The following is a 17,372-nucleotide window of genomic DNA, read 5'->3' as shown; positions in this document are numbered from 1 at the left end:
CCGGTGCCAGGGCGGTGCCCCCTCAGCCCCGCCATCCCGTCCCGGGGCGGTGCCCCCTCAGCCCCATCGCGGTCCCGTCCCGGTGCCGAGGCGGTGTCCCCTCAGCCCCATCGCGGTCCCGTCCCGGTGCCGGGGCGGTGTCCCCTCAGCCCCATCGCGGTCCCGTCCCGGTGCCGGGGCGGTGTCCCCTCAGCCCCATCGCGGTCCCGTCCCGGTGCCGGGCGGTGTCCCCTCAGCCCCATCGCGGTCCCGTCCCGGTGCCGGGGCGGTGTCCCCTCAGCCCCATCGCGGTCCCGTCCCGGTGCCGGGGCGGTGTCCCCTCAGCCCCATCGCGGTCCCGTCCCGGTGCCGGGGCGGTGTCCCCTCAGCCCCATCGCGGTCCCGTCCCGGTGCCGGGGCGGTGTCCCCGCGGTGCTGCCGTGCCGGGGCGGTGCCCCCGCTCTGACGGGATCCGGCGCGACGGCGGCCGCGCCATTTCCTGCGGCGGGGCCGGGGATGGCGGCGCAGGACGTGCTCGGTCAGACCGCCCGGCTGGCCTCGTCCAGCGCCCTGCTGCAGGTGCGGGGCCGCCTCAACCCTTCTCCTTCTTCTCCTCCTGCTCGGCCGTGCCCCGCAGGTGTTTCCCGTGCGGCTTCTTCCACAGGTGCTGTTCCGGGTGGTCACCTTCGCGCTGAACGCCTTCACGCTGCGCTACCTCTCCAGGGAGCTCATCGGCGTGGTCAATGTCAGGTGAGGAGGAGGAGGCTGAAGAGCCCCCGGGCAGGCGGCCCGTGCCCCGCATCCGACCCGCTGGTCCCCGGACATCCTTGAGGCACCCCCAGGAGGGCTTTGGGACGATGCTTGTGGGTGCTGGATCTCGGCTCCGTGGTCTGTATAGTGTTGCCTGTAATGCTCTGCATAACGCTGTTTAATCTGCTTTTGGGTTTGATCATTTAATGCTTCCACAGTTCTGTTTTGCCCCGAAACACTGGTAGCACTGGCCTGTTTTCCTTGTTTAAACCATCACCTTGCAAAGGAAAAGCCAGACACAACATGCTGTTCCCATAGGATACACCTTGTCTCTGCATTTCTGGTTTGTACCATGTATTCTTGCCATTCGAGTAATCATGTGTAATTACCTCTTTTTCTCTTTTTTTTTTTTTTTTTTTTTTGAAGAGGTGGTAATTTAGCTCATATCACCATGTTTGCATACCTGTTAAGATTTGTCTGTCTGTCGTGCAGTCCTGTGATGCTACTGCATGAAGGATTTTAGTAGTATGTAAAGAAAGTTTTCTCTTTTTTTTTTCCTTCTCACCCCCTTTAGGCTGACTCTGCTGTACTCCACAGTTGTCTTCCTCGCCAGGGAAGCATTTCGCAGAGCTTGTTTGAGTGGAAGTACAAAGAGAAACTGGACCAAAACAATTAATCTCTTGTGGCTGACGTAAGATACCTCTAAAAGTTTACTTCTTTAGAACTTGTTTCTAATTCTTGTCTGAGAGCTCACAGAATGAGAGGAAGTGTTTATTTACTAAGGTAATTATTTTATCACTGAGCATTTAGAAGCCATAGTCTTGTTTCAGGACTGATGCAGGAAGCTGGTCAAGACTGTTGTTTTAGCAGTTATGGACTAGATTTCTTTTTGGAGCATGTGGGAAAGTGCATTGCCAAAGGTGTTATCAGGAGCCATTTGTTCTGTTGCTTAACTGGAGTTTCATTTACATTGTAGCTGTTGAAGGAAAACCCTGTTGCACAAATACAAAGTCTTTTTTTTTTTTTTCCTCTGCCTGCTCAGTCTTGCTCTTATATTACCCGATGCACATTTGTGAATTTGCTTTAGATATCTCCCCCCTCCCCCAACCAAGTTTTTATTCTTGACCCCTGATGTTGATTAATGGCAGGCAGCATAAATATTTGGGTAGGAGAGGTGTGAAAAGGTGAAAGAAAGAGTCGTTGGAATTAAAAAACAGGGAGGAAGTAGAACAACTGCTTTCAGCTGTTTATAGCAGAACAGCTTAAAGTCCACGTGATGCTGCAGCCAGAGTGTGTAATCACACATTGCAGCAAAATGGATTTTATGACTTATTTCTCTCTTCTGGCTCCTGGATACATTCTCTCTTCCTCTGCTCTTTCCCTCTGTCAGCTGTAGCTGCTGTGCAGACACAATTAAGTGGGTGGGGAAGTAAATTTACTTGCTTGATACAGTGGGAGACTACCCTTGCATGATAAAATAGTACATACATTAGGGCACCCTAATGAGTTTTCCTGGAACCACCCAACTATTAATTGGCTCTGGCCCAGAAGTGAGGAGTTATTTATGGTCATCTGCATCCAGGTATAATGAAGAGAGATTGTCCCCTTCAGGGGGGATAGGTTTAATACTAATATTTAAAATGCAATAATTCTGTTCTCTTAACTGTATTATACTCAACTTTCAGCTGTGTGACAGCCTTTTAAATGAGCTTTAAATGACAGAAATAACATTAACTGTATGCATCTTTTTTTTATTTAAATTTTTCTTTGTAGAGAAGCATAACTTCAAATGAAAAGCAGCTTTCATGAAGCATCTGAAATATGTCTTAGGAGCTCGATGTCAAGTACCTTAGGGGGTCTGATAATGTGAGGGTCAAATAGATCTTGCTCCAGTGATGTAAAACTTTGTTCACTCTGCCAGAAGCTTTGTGTTCCTGAAGCAGTGTCAGCAGAAGGGAATGCATGTCTGCTCTCCTGTGCCTGGCCTGGTTTTTCAGCTGCACTCCTGATGGAGGTGGCTCTGAGCAGAGCACAGTGAGTTGGCACACCTGAGGGGCACACAGGCATTTCCTCATGCTCGCTCTGGTGTTGTTCTCTGGAGAATCATTGATTTCTGGAAGAGTGAAATTAGCAATTGGAGTGGTGGCATCTTTATCTGTTAGAGCAAGATCCATCAAAGCTTGTCTGACAGACCCCTGGTAAACACAGACTGTACATTTGCAGCAGTGAGAATTTGTGGTGTTCTGCAGGCTGATGTGGGATGTCAGAACTGTTTGGTCCTAGGGCACAAGAATGCAGATATTTTACCTTAAGTAGAAAATAGACAAGTGAGAAAAATGTTGTAAAGAGTGACATAAAGATGTTCATTACAACAAAAAAGAATGCATTCTAGGTATAGTAATAACAGAAATTAATTCATTGGGGTCTTTTTTTTTTTAATTATTGTGAGCATATGTAACACTGATCTAGTTTTCTTTGGGTTTTTTTTCCCTGCTGAAGTAACATTTGTATTAATTAGTTTTTATGTTACCTTTTTAGAGTCCCTCTTGGTGTTTTTTGGTCTGTTTTCTTGGGCTTAGTCTGGCTACACTTGCTCGAAGTCCCTGATCCTTCTGTGGTTCCTCATTATCAGGCTGGTGTGGTGGCATTTGGTCTTTCTGCAATCATTGAACTTCTGGGAGAACCATGCTGGGTTTTAGCACAAGCTCATTTGTTTGTGAGACTCAAGGTTAGTAAAAGTACATGGGGGGAATTTTCTTTCTGTAGAAAAGAACATAGATCTTTTTATATTCAAGCATATAAAACCCCCCTATGTGTCCTGTTTAGTACTGTATGGCATGGTTGTAACATAGAGATTTGTAACCATTCAAGCAAGCAAGTTGGTTTATTTAGAAATTATCACATTTGAGATCATTAAATGCTTAATCACAAGTTTTAATTGTGAGAGGCACAGTGCTTCCACAAGTCTGCATTTCAATTGATTGTTGGTATAAAACTGTGGAATGTAGCAATTGAGGATAGTCTCAGGCAAAGATTTCTCCCTTCTATCCCATACAAAGGACTGAGAAAGTGCAATGGAGGAGCTGTGAAATGGAAGAATAGAAAATTTACAGAGAAATTACGATTTAAGCTGGCCAGCTCAGCAGGAAGAAACTCTGTGATAAAGTCACACTGACTTTAAAAGTCTTACATTGCTACATAAATTCTATGTGTTAAACTAATGTATTCTAAAGTTGTGTACATGGCAAAAAATAACTCTTCTCCCTTTTCTCTTTCTTGAAGGTAATTGCTGAAAGCCTTTCAGTGGTATCAAAATGCATTTTGACAGTTACTTTAGTAATCCTTTATCCTCAGTGGGGCCTTTACATTTTTGCCTTGGCTCAGGTAAGTTTTCTGCGTGTTCACTCACCTGAATTTTTATTTGCCTTTGACATTTAGCCTGTTAAAGAACTTTGGGAAGCTGAGGGGAAAAAGCTCCTGGGAGGTTTAGGATTTAGCACCTGTATTTAGTATTTTCCTGATACTTGGTATTGACTTGGTGCCTTGAGCAGTTTAATGGAGGTACAAGGAAGGACCTTCTGCCTGTGAAGGCACATTTTGCACATAAAGTTCTGTTATTCTGTGTAAGCTTTATGTGGACTCTTTTTCTTAATGAGTTACACCTTCTAATGCCTGAAGACTCTGTTCCCCATCTGGCTTCAGAATTATTAGACTTTGGATTCTACCCTGTAGAAGACTAATCATGTGCAACTTTATCAGCCTGTACCACCAACCTGTATCACCTTATCAGGAGGTGCTAATCGTGTGCAATATATTCAGGTTAAAATTTTTTCTTTACTACAGTGAAGAAGGGAGATATTGGCACCTGAAAAATAGAGTTGTGGCCTGTATGCTGTCAGTTCACCTAGAAATAAAAATGTGATCCACTGCAGATGTGGACAGCAGGTTATTTTTAATTTTGTTCACTTTTTGCAGTGGCTGTAGTAGGTGCCTCATAACTGATGGAAGATGGAAATGATTCTATAAAGTAAGAGATGTAGGCAGTAGCTACTCTGTCAGTTTGATTTTTGGTTGAGTGAATAATTGCTTTGTAATTGGATTTTAAATAATCATTCTCAAAATGCTAAATAAGACATGAAAGTTAGCAAAGGACTATGATAACCTACAGTTTTAAAAAAAAGAGAGATCAATAGCATTCTTGAGAGGTGTTAAAATCTTTACCTAGTTTAATATTTGACAGGAATAAGAACTACTTATATTTTCTTTCCACTAAATTTGCAACTACTATGTAATTCTAGCATGTAAATCTACATTTGTAAGTTAATTTTATATCACTCTTTGTTTTTTGTCTCTCCTTCCCAATCTTTCCAGCTTTTATATGCCACTGTTCTGGTAATGTGCTATGTAACTTATTTTGTGATGTTTTTGGGATCACCTGAAGCAACAAAAAAGTCATTTCCAGTTGCTAGAGTGAAAGCTCTGTTACCTAACTTTGTGGAAGATGAGGTAGGTTGCACAGTTTTTCTTGATTTCCCTCCCTTAAAAATCTTTTGTTTTGAAAATTAGTTTGAGACAGCAGAGTTAATTGACTGATTTGGGGAATATTTCTGCACTGTAGAAGATATGGCAGGTTAAAGAAAAAAAATTACATAAAAGTCCTGTTTGTAGTTTGTATTAGTAGAATCCTTGTTAGAAAAATAAGCTCATAACAGCAAAGAGTTTGTTGTTGCTGACTTGGTTTGTGCAAAGATATTTAAAAAACGTGAACTGGAGACAGAACATCTGCACTGTGCAGGGTATTGCTGGACCTGAGGCAGGAAAGAAGCCAGAACCATTTTACCATGGATTTTGGTACTTTGACCACATAACCATGGTGCTACACAGCATCCTACAGGTTCTCAAATCTCTCTCAGACAAAAATGAGGCAAAGGAAGAATGAAAAGCTGCAGCAAGGGAGGCAACGTTTTGAAAAGATTTACAGATGGAAAAGATAAAGGTGGTTCTTGGATGCAAGACTTATGGGGACAGTTTGAAGAGCAGTTAGCAATTTATACCTGCAGTGAAGGTGAAGTTATACTGGCATGCTAAACAGCATAGATGTGGCTTTTTCTGGTCTCTAATTACTATTTTCTGTTGAAAGCTTTTTTGAGTACTTTATCTGCAACAACAGTACTTTTCAGCAAGGGAATAAGTTTTTACCAGACCAGAGTGATGTTGGTCCTTGAATTTAGCAATATTTTCAATAATATTTGAGATTGTTAGAAACTGTCTCACAGTGGGTTTCATCATCACTCCAGTTAGAGCTTACCTGGAGTATTGCACTGGCTTTGTATTTTCTGTTTCTACTCTGTAGGTTCAGTCACGTTTATTACGTTTCAGTTCTTTTTTTGCAGACCTTTGTTAACTGGAAGGAAGCACGTTTGACCTGGAGTTTCTTCAAACAATCCTTCTTGAAACAGATTTTGACAGAGGGTGAGGCTTTCCATGTAATCATGGTGGGGAAGGGCTTGTGAACACTCCTTACAAAATGGACTTAGAGCTTCAGAAAGCCTGGTGGGGTGGGGGGAGGCAAGAGACTGTCAGAGATTGTCACCAACCAAATGAACCAGGTTCCATTTGACTTAGTCTCTTAAATACTTACTATTGGAAATACCAGAAGAAGTATTGGGAAATATTTAGGGACTTGTTCTCAAGTGTTTTGTTTTTGAACTTACAGGTGAACGATATGTGATGACTTTTTTGAACGTGTTAAATTTTGGAGATCAGGGTGAGTGTGATGGTGCTGTGGAATGGTGGCAGAGTTTTCTTGGTCACTGCTCTGAAGATGGTTCTGGAAATGACTTAAAGTATTTGAAGATAATTTGAAAACCTGGGAATATTTCAAAGCCTTTGTGACTTTTGAGATACATTTCAGAGAATGATTGATGTAGATAGAGAAAAGAATTTGATTTAAGATCACAGAAACATAGAATGGCCTGGGTTGGAAGGGACCTTAAAGATCATCTAGTTCCAAGCTCCCTGCTGTAGACTTGGATAACTTTCATTAGATACATATCATTCTCTTCTTCTGTATCCATAAATCCTTATCTTCCTGTTCTCATTCAGTGAATTTATCAGGATCCTCCTAATTCCTCTACAGTAAGGAATAAGGATTTTCAGCCTGGTTTGGTGCTGTTATTAGATTTACATAGGCAGCTGATGCTTTTGTCCTCCTTTGCCATCTATGAGCCAGCCTTGCAATTTTGAGCTGTGGTGCTGTGACTGTCAGAATCTTTAGAAAACACTGCTACAGTGTTGCACTGAAGTCCATTTATTTTCTCTTTGTTTAGTGGAGATGTTAAATTAGAATTCATGTTGTTATTAAAGACTTGGAATTAAAATGCATCTAAAAATTAAGGATTGCTGCTATTTTTGTTTTCAAGGTGTATATGATATCGTGAATAATCTTGGTTCACTGGTGGCCAGGTTTATCTTTTCGCCTATTGAGGAGAGTTTTTATGTCTTTTTTGCTAAAGTGTTGGAAAGAGGGAAGGCTGTAAAGGATCAGAAGCAGGTGAGTTTATTTGGGATTGATTACATGTCAAATGCTTGATTCTTGTTACAGATAAGTTGCATCACAAAAGTGTGACAGAAATGTGTGTTTGAATTTGAGTGTTGAGGCTGTTAAAATTGAAAAGTTCAAGTGGAGAACAAAAATGTCAAGTGAGGCTGGACCAAAAAAAGACAAGAGAATAGGTAAAATGCTAATGAAATAGAAATTAAAATATGCAGTGATGTAGTATTGCCTTGTGCCAATGAAGTGAACATCCTCTCCTCCAAACTCTGTGATGTAAAGCCTGCTGTACTGTGTATTTCCATTATTTAAATAATGAAATCATACTGTTTCTATTAAATAAATTCTTGATATACTTGAAAATATCAAAAACTGTTAAGTAGTGTTTCTGGAGAGTGCGATTTTGGGAAGGAAATATTTGTATTTTTCTTGCACTTTTGGATTGTATATGGAGAATTAATGAACAAGAGCTTTGCTGCACAGACTAATTTTCCTGATCAGTCCTGTGGTAATCCTGCTACTTGCACATCAGCACACAGTACAGTCCTTTGCTTCAGGTCATTGGTGGGCTAAGAGAGGTATATATATGTGTATATTTTATATCCAATGTATCTGATATTTAATCTGGAAAAACAATGGGATAATAAATATATTAAAAAAACGTTCCAAGTTAACACCATCTGTGTGGGTAATTCAATAACCAAGGATAAGTTTCACACCTTTTTACACCGTGCAAACTAATTCATTTTTTCTGTGAAGCAGCATTTCTGTGTGAAGATGACCATGACATTGATTCTGGTTCATGTCAGTGGCTGCATTTTTTTTCAGGATGATGTTGCTATGGCTGCAAATGTATTGGAATTGCTGTTGAAACTTGTGCTCCTGATTGGCCTTACCATCACTGTTTTTGGCTATGCCTATTCTCAGCTGGCTCTGGATATTTATGGAGGCTCAATGCTCAGTTCAGGAACAGGTAAAGATTTATAGAGCTGGCAAAAAAAGCCATTCCTTTAAAAAGAGAAACTGCAGCTATTATGAATTTTTTGGTAAATCAGCAGATTTTTTTTCCTGTAAAATTCCTATTGAAATCTGTGACTAAGCTCATTGAAATCCAGAATTTGTGCCTTTGTAAGACTGTCTTTAACAAGTAGTCCCTTAAACTAAAATATGCTGAGGACCTCTAATGAAGTATTATGAAACTTGGGGCTCTACCCTCTTACAATATCACATTGTTGAAAAACAGCATTTAAAGGATTATTTTACTAAGCCATGATGTACAATTGCTGACTTCAGCTGTTTAAAACAGAAAAACCCCATACAACAAATGGGACCCAAAGAATTAATATTTTTAGCACAGAAACAATAATACTTTTTTTTTAAATATCACTAAACTACATAATGGTCAAGGAATTTATCTGTTTATCTTTGTGACGTGTTTTTTAGGTCCAGATCTCCTCCGGTGTTATTCATTATATGTCCTCTTTCTTGCTGTCAATGGTGTAACAGAATGTTTCACATCTGCTTTGATGTGCAAAGAAGAGGTGGACAGGTAGGAAACTGTCCCCAGAATATTCCTGTTAATTTATTTGTGCTGACCTGATAAAGAAATTGGTGCTTTTGAAATCAGCATGATAATATCCTGCCCCACTGAAAAGCAACTCCTGGTTAGGCTGTCTACATGTAGATTTAGATGTAGAACCTTTGGCAAATGTTAAAATGTTTGGGTAAAAAGGTCAGAAATTAAGAAATGCAGGTTGTTAAATTAGCTTTCAGTCAATCACTAACTGGGAAAGTAATTTAAGTGTGTGTTTTCTGTACAGATGAGCTGGAAGCTATACTTTTTAAAACAACTATTTGACTTTTTAGAACTTTGCAACTATTAGAACTTTTCATGTACAGTTACTGTATATACACTTGGGAGTGGTCTAAATTGTGGATGTGAATTCTGTGGTTTATGTACTTTGTAGGAGGTTGGATTAGATGACCTCCTGAGATCCCTTCCAGCTGGGATTATTTCTTGGTTCTGTGTTCAGGCTGTCCCTGATGTGGCCCTTCCAAATTAATTTCAGTGAGGTCTATTTTCCACAACCAAAGTAGGATCTTTTTTGACTTTGCAAGGGCTGCTTTCATGATCCCTTTAAAATGTGAACTTGTTTTCCAAGCCATTGTTTGGAGCAAAAACTAAATAAAGTGCCATTTTTATGTTGTTGAGCATTTATTGTCTTTAATACATTCCTAAAATAAAGTAGCAAAAAAATCCACAGGTTTTTACATTACTAATGATGGTTACTAAATTTTGCTTTCTGAAATGTGTTCAGCTGATTAGTGAAATAGAATTTCCTTCACATAATGAAGTTCTTGGTTTAATTTGTTTGGTGCATTTTCCGTTCTTTCAGGTATGTCTTTTAACATCTCACTTCTCAAATTTATCTTCTCCTCTAGAAGATAAGAGAAATTCTGTTCCTTATTGTAGAAAATAAAAGATCATCAGTAAAGGAATGCTGTAACTTTAGGCAATGCTAAATTGTTTCTTTTTTTGTTTGTTTGTTTGTTTTAACCTAGGTACAATTTTGTTATGCTGGCCCTGTCCTTCATATTCCTGTGCATCTCTTATTTCCTGACCCACTGGCATGGCAGCATAGGCTTCATCCTTGCCAACTGCTTTAACATGGGCATTCGAATCGCTCACAGCACCCACTACATCTATGATTACTTCAAGGAAAGCACTTACAGGCCTCTGACAGGTTTGCTTCCCTCTCCCTTTTTGGTGCTGGTTTATATCATCAGTGGAGTCATCACTGGTTTCTCAGAGGTGAGCATCTTTCTCTTCCCTTTCGCTGTGAATGTGAGTGTCAAATGACTTTTGTGTCCACAGGCAGAGGAAAACATTAAGAAAAAAGGGTAGGCCAGAAGGTTTCCATTGCAAGCAAGGCAAGATATTATATTAAGAGATTTAATCTTGGATACAAAGTTATCTCTGCCACCTGTACAAGGTGTGTCTGACAAGTGAAATAAATTTTAAAACATTTCTGCTGTCTGTAGGTAAATGTGTCCTTAGTTATTAGTAACTGAACTTTTGCAGTAGCACAAAAAAAAGCCTATTAAAAATTCTGTAGTAAAAAAGTGATAAACAACCAAAACCAGAACAGAAACAAAAATTCCTTAGAGCACATTTATCACATTTATTCAGACTACAAGATGGTAATTGCATAGACAAAGTATTACAGAGATGGTAGCTTTTCAATGTGCAAAAATTTGACAGCTTGAAAATCCATTATGCCTGAGAAGGGAGAGCTTTATATTTTGGCATGGGAGATTTCCAGTTTTGTTAGAAAATAGCCTAATATGGTGCTGCAAAGTAGCAGAACTGCATGATAGAACCACAGAGTTGTCATATCATCTCGATTAACGATTTTTCTGCATGCCAGATAGTAGGAGCTTTTACTTTTTATCATTTAACAGATATCTACTGAATGCTTATTTTTTGTTGACAGAATTTTCTTAAGAGAAAGCAAGTGTTGTGCCTCCTAAAGGTGACTTTACTGTAGGGTCAGTGCATGTGGCCAATCCACACTCACCGTGACGGTGGCGTAGCCTGATCAAGGGAGGTGTTGGGCCTTATTTTTTACTGAGGCAGTAAATTTATTTTGTGCTGACTGGTTTTCCTGCAATTGCTTGTTTCCTGTGTTGCAGGTGTTCTTCTGCTGTGATAAGGGGTGGATGGCAAGGCTGATCCATGTCGGTGTGGGCTCTCTGTGCTTTGCAGCAACCGTTGTGACGATGTTCTGCACAGAGACCAAGCTGATCCACTTTGTGAGAAGCCAGTTCCTCTCCCGGTATTTGAAGAAAGGAACATGACATGCTCCTGTGCAGAACAGTTCTTGTATGTGCTTGCAGTAAAGGGATGTATTTTTTTCCATAAGATCTGTATGGGAAAAAGGTTTCCATACGTGTTTGGAAGCACTGATATTGGAGTGGCAATGTAGAAGATTGAATATTATTTTGTCTTCTGAACTGATCAGTATAGTGAAAGAGAGATGAGTAATTTTCTCTTTATTCACTATTATTTTCCAAGCTTTTCTTCAAACAGCCTCATGGGTAATGAATGAAGATCTAAGATGCACCTTCTGACATAACCTGGCTGACAGACTTCACGTAGAGAGCTCCTGTTCCTGCCAGTGGGGAGTGTGTGTGTGAAGGCATGACGTGGTTTATATCATAAGGTGTACTTAAGAATGCCCTTATTTGGCATGGAGGGGCTGCTTAACTGGTGAGAAAATGATCTGACCAAAACAAAACCCAAAAAACCCCACACTAAACCCCATTAAACAAAACAAAAGCTGAGGAAAACACTGGGACAAGGACCAAAAGCAATGTGAGTGTTGCTGGAGCAGGACACAGTGTGGTGCAGGGAGATTGAGTTGTCAGTGTTTTGTAGTGTAAGGCAGGGACCAGAAAGTCCTGACGTTTACAAGTGAATCAGTGGAATGCACAGCGTGTGTCCGTGCTGGCTCTGGGGGATTATTGCACTCAGCATATCCCTCATTTCTGAGGGCATTGATTAACTTGTCAAAAATACTCTGAAGCCTCAGCTGAAAGGAGAAAGAGGGTTTGAGCAGTGTCTTGTAGGAGGTGTTAAGTACAATCACACTAATGCTGAAGTTCCAGAAGGTTAATCATAAAACTTTCTTCTTTCGTTCCATTGTTTTTTGGTTTTGTCTGAGATTTTAAAGGCCAGCATGAACACATGTCTTAATAAAAATTATTTTGTTTTATTGTTTATTTGTTTATTTGTTTTATTGTTTTATTATTATTTTTGTAAAAAAATCTGAATGTTAAATATATTTATTAAGATTTTTTACAAGGGTTTATGAATATTTAGGCTTTCTTTATTGGGTAGAAAATACTTTTCCTTGCAACATTTTCCTCACATCTTGTTCAGTCTTAACCTTCAGGTTGATTTTTGTTTGAATTGTTGAAAACTTGGGCATTCAACAGTTGCAAAATTTGATTTTAGGCTGCTGGTTTAGGTTTAGTAATGGTGTATTTTATTGCTGCTCTAAGATCAGAATTTGGCAGCTTCAGAATGTAGAAGGGGCAGGTTTATAATGATCAGTGTTCCCTCTGCAGTGTTTGGACGGCCCAAAAAGTGTCAAACGGTGAAAAATGTCTACTCAGACGTGTACAGGTGAAAGCTTTTAGTTTAATTATGTAGCAACTCTGCAGATCCTCTGCTTAAAAATAATAAATCACTGTAATGACACTGTGGAGTTCATGCAGGTGACCACAGTGCTCAGGGTGAAAGGCTTTCTGGTATCGGGGCCTTCAGCTTGCTAATCAGGAATATTTTCTCAACTCTGGTAATTCCCACTTGGAAAATATTGCCAAAGAAACTCAGTGTGGGAATTTGGTGATTGAAAAATGATCCCAGAGGAGCCAAAATGTAAGAGTGGGAGGGAAAGGTGCACATCCTCAGCTAAGGGCAGTGTCTCTGTTGCCTGGCTGGAAGGGAGTAGGTAGAGACTTGCTGATTCTTCTAAAGCTGTTATAAAATCCATCAAAATAAAACAAACTCTACGTTATTCTGTCCTGTTAATTGAGTTTGGTGGTTCTTTGCCTTTTAAATTTTTCTCTTCTGAGTGGTCTTGCAGCTTTTTTTCTCCTTTCTGTCAGATATGGACTTTGTTTTGAAGTATAGCTCCATATGTTGCAAGAGGGTTTAAACTGCTTTATTATAAATTGTTCAGTTTCTTTTTCTTTACTCCTTCATAGTACAAAAAAATCAAGACAATTGAACCTATGGACTGTTTTTTAGGGTATGTCTTTGGGACCTTACTGTGGAAATAATTCAGTCTGTACAGTGAATTTTTGTAACTGCTTGGAAGGAGATATTTTGTATAGCCCTGCACTTGAAGTGCTTTGGAGATTGAAGAACTTTTCATGCAAAATGAGCTTGAATTCCTACTGCCTTGTCTAGTCCTACAGTCCAGCTGGACACTGATAGTACTTCTGCTACTTACAGTATCATAACTAGGGTGATGTGAGATCTCACTGTTCAAAGGGCTGTCTAGTCTCATAAATCTTTTTTTTAACATAAATGCATTGTATGCATTTAAAGACAAGTTAGATTTTTAAAGCAATTTGTTTTATTTCCTATTGGAAGGGCTTACAAGCGTCTCTTGCATCTCAAATGAGTGCAATTTCATGTGAATCAGGAAGACATTTAAGGTGGCTTAATGATTGCTCACTTGCAAATTAAGGACCCATTCCTCATTTGAGCATCATCTGTAAGCAGTTCAGTAATGGTTGACTGGGTTTTGTGATGTGGGATGTTTTATTTTTAATATATTTTATGTGGCAGGAAACTGCAAGGAGAGTCGGGAAGTAGAGCCCCATGAAGCTGTCTCCTGGTTTCTTATTTATCTGTGTGAGCCTTAATGTGACAGCTGTTAATTGCTTTATTGGTAAAGCAGTAAACTGTCAGACTCAGGGACAAAGCTGAGATTGAACTTGACCATGTTTCCCTTTTGTTCATAGTTCTGTTAGTCTGTTTAAGGCACAAATGTCTAAAATTTCATGAAACTGTTTTGCAGTGTTCTGAAGTCTTTTAGTTCAAGCTGAAGGAGAATTAAAAAGTTTTCTTTGTAGAAAAAGTGATGACTCTATGGTTTGTGATGTGTTTTTCTTACTGGTTGGACGAGTGACTTCCAAAAAACTGTAAAATATAATGGTCATATAATAAGGTAACACCAAATAAAATTTATTTCCTTTACATTTTGTTTTTGTCTTCCACTTGTGGATTATTGGAGTTTTAGTTGTGTCTTTGGTTGCTGATGCTTGGTTTGTATTTTCTAGGATATTTTATGTATAAATTCATTTATCAGCCTAAACCTACACACCGTTTCCTAACACACACACACATGAGCAAACACACAGATGAAATATGCTGTGCTAGTTTTGTAAGAAGTGGCATCATTATAGTCACTCTTTTCCTCTTTGTTTCTGTCAAAATGTTTGTTTGTATGGATTAGAATCACTAAGTGCCTTTGTTTGCCTTTACAATGCATTGTTGTGATAAAAACTGTTTCAATGGCCAGGAATAAATCTGATATTTAATGAAGTTTGTTAGTGGAATTGGACTGTGACTGGCAGTGCTACTGTTGGGAACTAACCAATTAACCAATTGTTCAAATATTTTTTTTTTCTAGTATGGTAAATGTTTTATTTGTAAAGAAGTAGGGCAGGGGGAGCACCTCTTTAGGAAAAGAAATTAGGAGTTAAAGTTCTACCTTAATGCTTTAGCAGGCACAAAAGTAATAAATGTAAGCTTGAATGTTAACCACAATTTGGCATCCAAAAGGAATGTTGATTCTTAGTGGGTATGAAGGATTAGGAGTGTGAGTACCTTGAGGTCAGCTGGTCTTAATTCCCTGGTTTCTGGATAGTGTTCCTATCTAAACTGTGAAATTCTTTTTGTGGACTTCATATTTTTGCTGTTTGAACGTCATACTTTTTTTTTTTCCCTTGCAGTTTAATTACCTTAAAGATAATGCAAAGAGAGGATCTGAGGCTTTTTGAACCCTGTCAGTGCATCAATGGATCTGCTGAGATGTAATGGTTTTGTTCAGCACAAAATGCATAACTCATCTGCATTCTGATAGTGCTGTGGAAATGGAATTTGTTTTCATTATGAGCTGAAAATGAGGTTTGGAGCTCTGCACATCTGATGTACAGCTGGGCCATGGAAGCTGAGTGCAGGTTTGCTCAAAAGCGTTGGCAGCTGGGGGTTCTAAGGAAAACACTGATAGGAAGTGCTTATCTCCACTGCAGTTTGGATTGCTTCCATGGAAAGATGTTTGTTCTCCTTGTTTGTGGATCTGAGCTGTGGCTCATGCACTGCCTTGCTGTGATGTAGAAGGAGGAATGAGCCCTTCTCAGTTGGGGTGTCTGTAGCTGCACAGCTGCCATGGGGGAGGAGTTGTTCACCCAGTGTGATCAGTGTGAGCTTCTGTGGGCAGCCAAGGGAGGATTTTCTTCTTATAGTCGTGGGGAAAGGTAAAACAGCTCTGGTTTTTGCTTTGTCAGACTTCCTGTTTAGCTGTGGTAAGTGAGCCTCTGGCAGAGCTCTGTGTGTTGATTTACTGGCCGGGTTTTGTGGTTTACAGATAATCTGTGTTCAGTGTCACTTAGTTCCAGAGCTCTGTGCCATCCCACTGATCTGAGACAGTGGAAAGGAATGTAACCAAGAAAACAGATGTGCTATATCTGTGACCCACTTAATAATGAAAGCTGTGCCAAGAAGAAAAAAAAAACCTGGGAGAAATAGCAGTCCTTAAACACAGATAAGGTGTATGAGTAGTTGTAATCCACTAGTAAACAAGAATCATGTTTTGTTCCTTGAGAAACACTTTGGAGAGGCTGCTCTAAAACGGGAAGGGGTGACAGAGCTTGGGAGAAGATTGCAAGGTTTAGTTTAGTTCTTCATGTTCTTGAATACAGGAAGATTTCAGACTCTTACAGCCTCCTGGGAGAGGGGTGAGTGCAGAACAGCACACTGATGCTGTTCCAAAGCGATGTGTTTGTGTTTCTGAGAGCAGCCAAGGCACAGTCTTGCACTGTCTGTGAGAAAGTGCCTTGTGGTCACTTGGGAATATCTTCAATTCCTTGTTTTTTATTTTTTTTTTCTGGTTACTGTTTCATTCATATGTTGGTTTCATTCATAACCAACTCCTGTGTGTAGGTGTGTCCCTTATTTGTTGTAACAAGTTAGTCTCAATATGAAAATGCAGGAGGTCACCAGAGCCCTGCCCTGGGCTGGAGTGAGGAGGGTGTTGGTCAGCTTGCTGCAGGCAGTATCATGGCCTGCTTGCCAACCCTGACAGCAAGGAATGAGGAGGGGGTAGATTATGATTGCACAGAAAAACTTAATTGTGGCTTCTTCTCAGTTCTACATGTTTGACTTGGCAGTACTAATGTTTTCCTAATGGAAGGGTTTTTTGGGAGTAATTTTATAAAACAAGTATCATAAAGTGCACTCATGTGCCTTCTCTTATTTGTGTAATGGTTTTTAGCTGTCTCGGCGTGGGTGAGATGTTTTGGTACGAGGGAAGGCAAACATGGCCAAGTATGGTAGCTGTGCAGGGAACACAGTGTCCCTGAGAGGAAAGGCCTTTAGCCTGGGAGTTACTTCCATCTCTGAATGCCCTTCTGTCGCTGCAAATAAAACTCTCAAGTATGTCTCTGCACAAGTGCCTCTCTAGGCAACTAGGAGAACATGCTTGGAAGAAGCAGAGTATGCCCATGAAGTAGAGCACACTTTGCTACAGACTGCTTGTCATTTTGCTTTGCTGGTCAAGTAGGGCTTATTTATGCATCGAAAATAGAGGCCTTAGTGTGTAACAATATTCTTTTTTGCTCTCTCTGTAACAGTGCTCCCATATTAGTCCTCTGTATTAGCCTGTGGAAAACTGTGTTTTTCTGTGGTTCCTTCAGAATTGTACTGATCAGTTTTAGTATATTCTTTTTCTCCCTCAGATGACTTTATTACACAGTAGCTGTACACATGTTCATCTGGGAGCTCTGCTGAAGCACAGGGTGAGGGTCAGGGAGGTGCTATGGCTTCACTCAAATCTTGTTCCACACAGCAGGGTTGGATGAAGTCTGGATAGAACCTGCACTGCTCAACAGGAGGTAGGTGTGATGTCCCATGGCCTGGGTCTCACACTGCACAGATTGAGTACCTTGCTTCAGATTTCTAAAGAAAGGTTGAGAGAGCTGTGAAGAAAAATCTGTAGTAAAGCCAGGCAGGATAAGAAAGCCAGGTCTGCTGTCTTGAGACAGCAGCTCCAGGATTCAGGAGGAAAACCACCTACAAGTATACATTCCTGAATGTAAATACAGAGTTGGAAGGTGGCAACTCATGAGCCCTGAAGGTCCATTTTGGGGAGCTGCAGAGATTCCCTGTTGAACCATCTGCTGGTTCAACTCAGAGATGCTCTGAGTTTTACTGAGTGTTGTATGTATACTGTGCTTTGTAACTTTTAAAGTTTCACTGGTTTTGTGCATCTAAACCAACACATGAGTTATCTTT

General features: G+C 40.3%; 1 protein-coding gene across 1 annotated transcript in view; it reads left to right on the top strand.

Moving 5' to 3' along the window:
- The first annotated feature begins 237 nt into the window (after positions 1-237).
- The window catches only part of RFT1 (RFT1 homolog), a 47,996-nt gene continuing 30,861 nt past the window's right edge, over positions 238-17,372 (top strand). The window contains exons 1-13 of the mRNA XM_051811428.1: positions 238-558; positions 644-729; positions 1,304-1,420; positions 3,268-3,457; positions 4,012-4,113; positions 5,101-5,235; positions 6,123-6,201; positions 6,446-6,496; positions 7,152-7,282; positions 8,111-8,255; positions 8,726-8,831; positions 9,845-10,094; positions 10,976-11,165. Coding sequence (XP_051667388.1) covers positions 496-558; positions 644-729; positions 1,304-1,420; positions 3,268-3,457; positions 4,012-4,113; positions 5,101-5,235; positions 6,123-6,201; positions 6,446-6,496; positions 7,152-7,282; positions 8,111-8,255; positions 8,726-8,831; positions 9,845-10,094; positions 10,976-11,140 — 1,620 coding nt within the window. The 5' untranslated portion in view covers positions 238-495 and the 3' untranslated portion in view covers positions 11,141-11,165. The remainder of the gene's footprint in view (positions 559-643; positions 730-1,303; positions 1,421-3,267; positions 3,458-4,011; positions 4,114-5,100; positions 5,236-6,122; positions 6,202-6,445; positions 6,497-7,151; positions 7,283-8,110; positions 8,256-8,725; positions 8,832-9,844; positions 10,095-10,975; positions 11,166-17,372) is intronic.

The sequence above is a fragment of the Manacus candei genome, unplaced genomic scaffold, assembly GCF_025592945.1.
Source record: "Manacus candei isolate 608988 ecotype Guabito, Panama unplaced genomic scaffold, ASM2559294v1 h1tg000082l, whole genome shotgun sequence".
In the NCBI taxonomy this organism is placed as follows: domain Eukaryota; kingdom Metazoa; phylum Chordata; class Aves; order Passeriformes; family Pipridae; genus Manacus; species Manacus candei.
The sequence above is the reverse complement of the archived record's forward strand: the minus strand, read 5'-3'. Positions and strand labels throughout refer to the sequence as shown.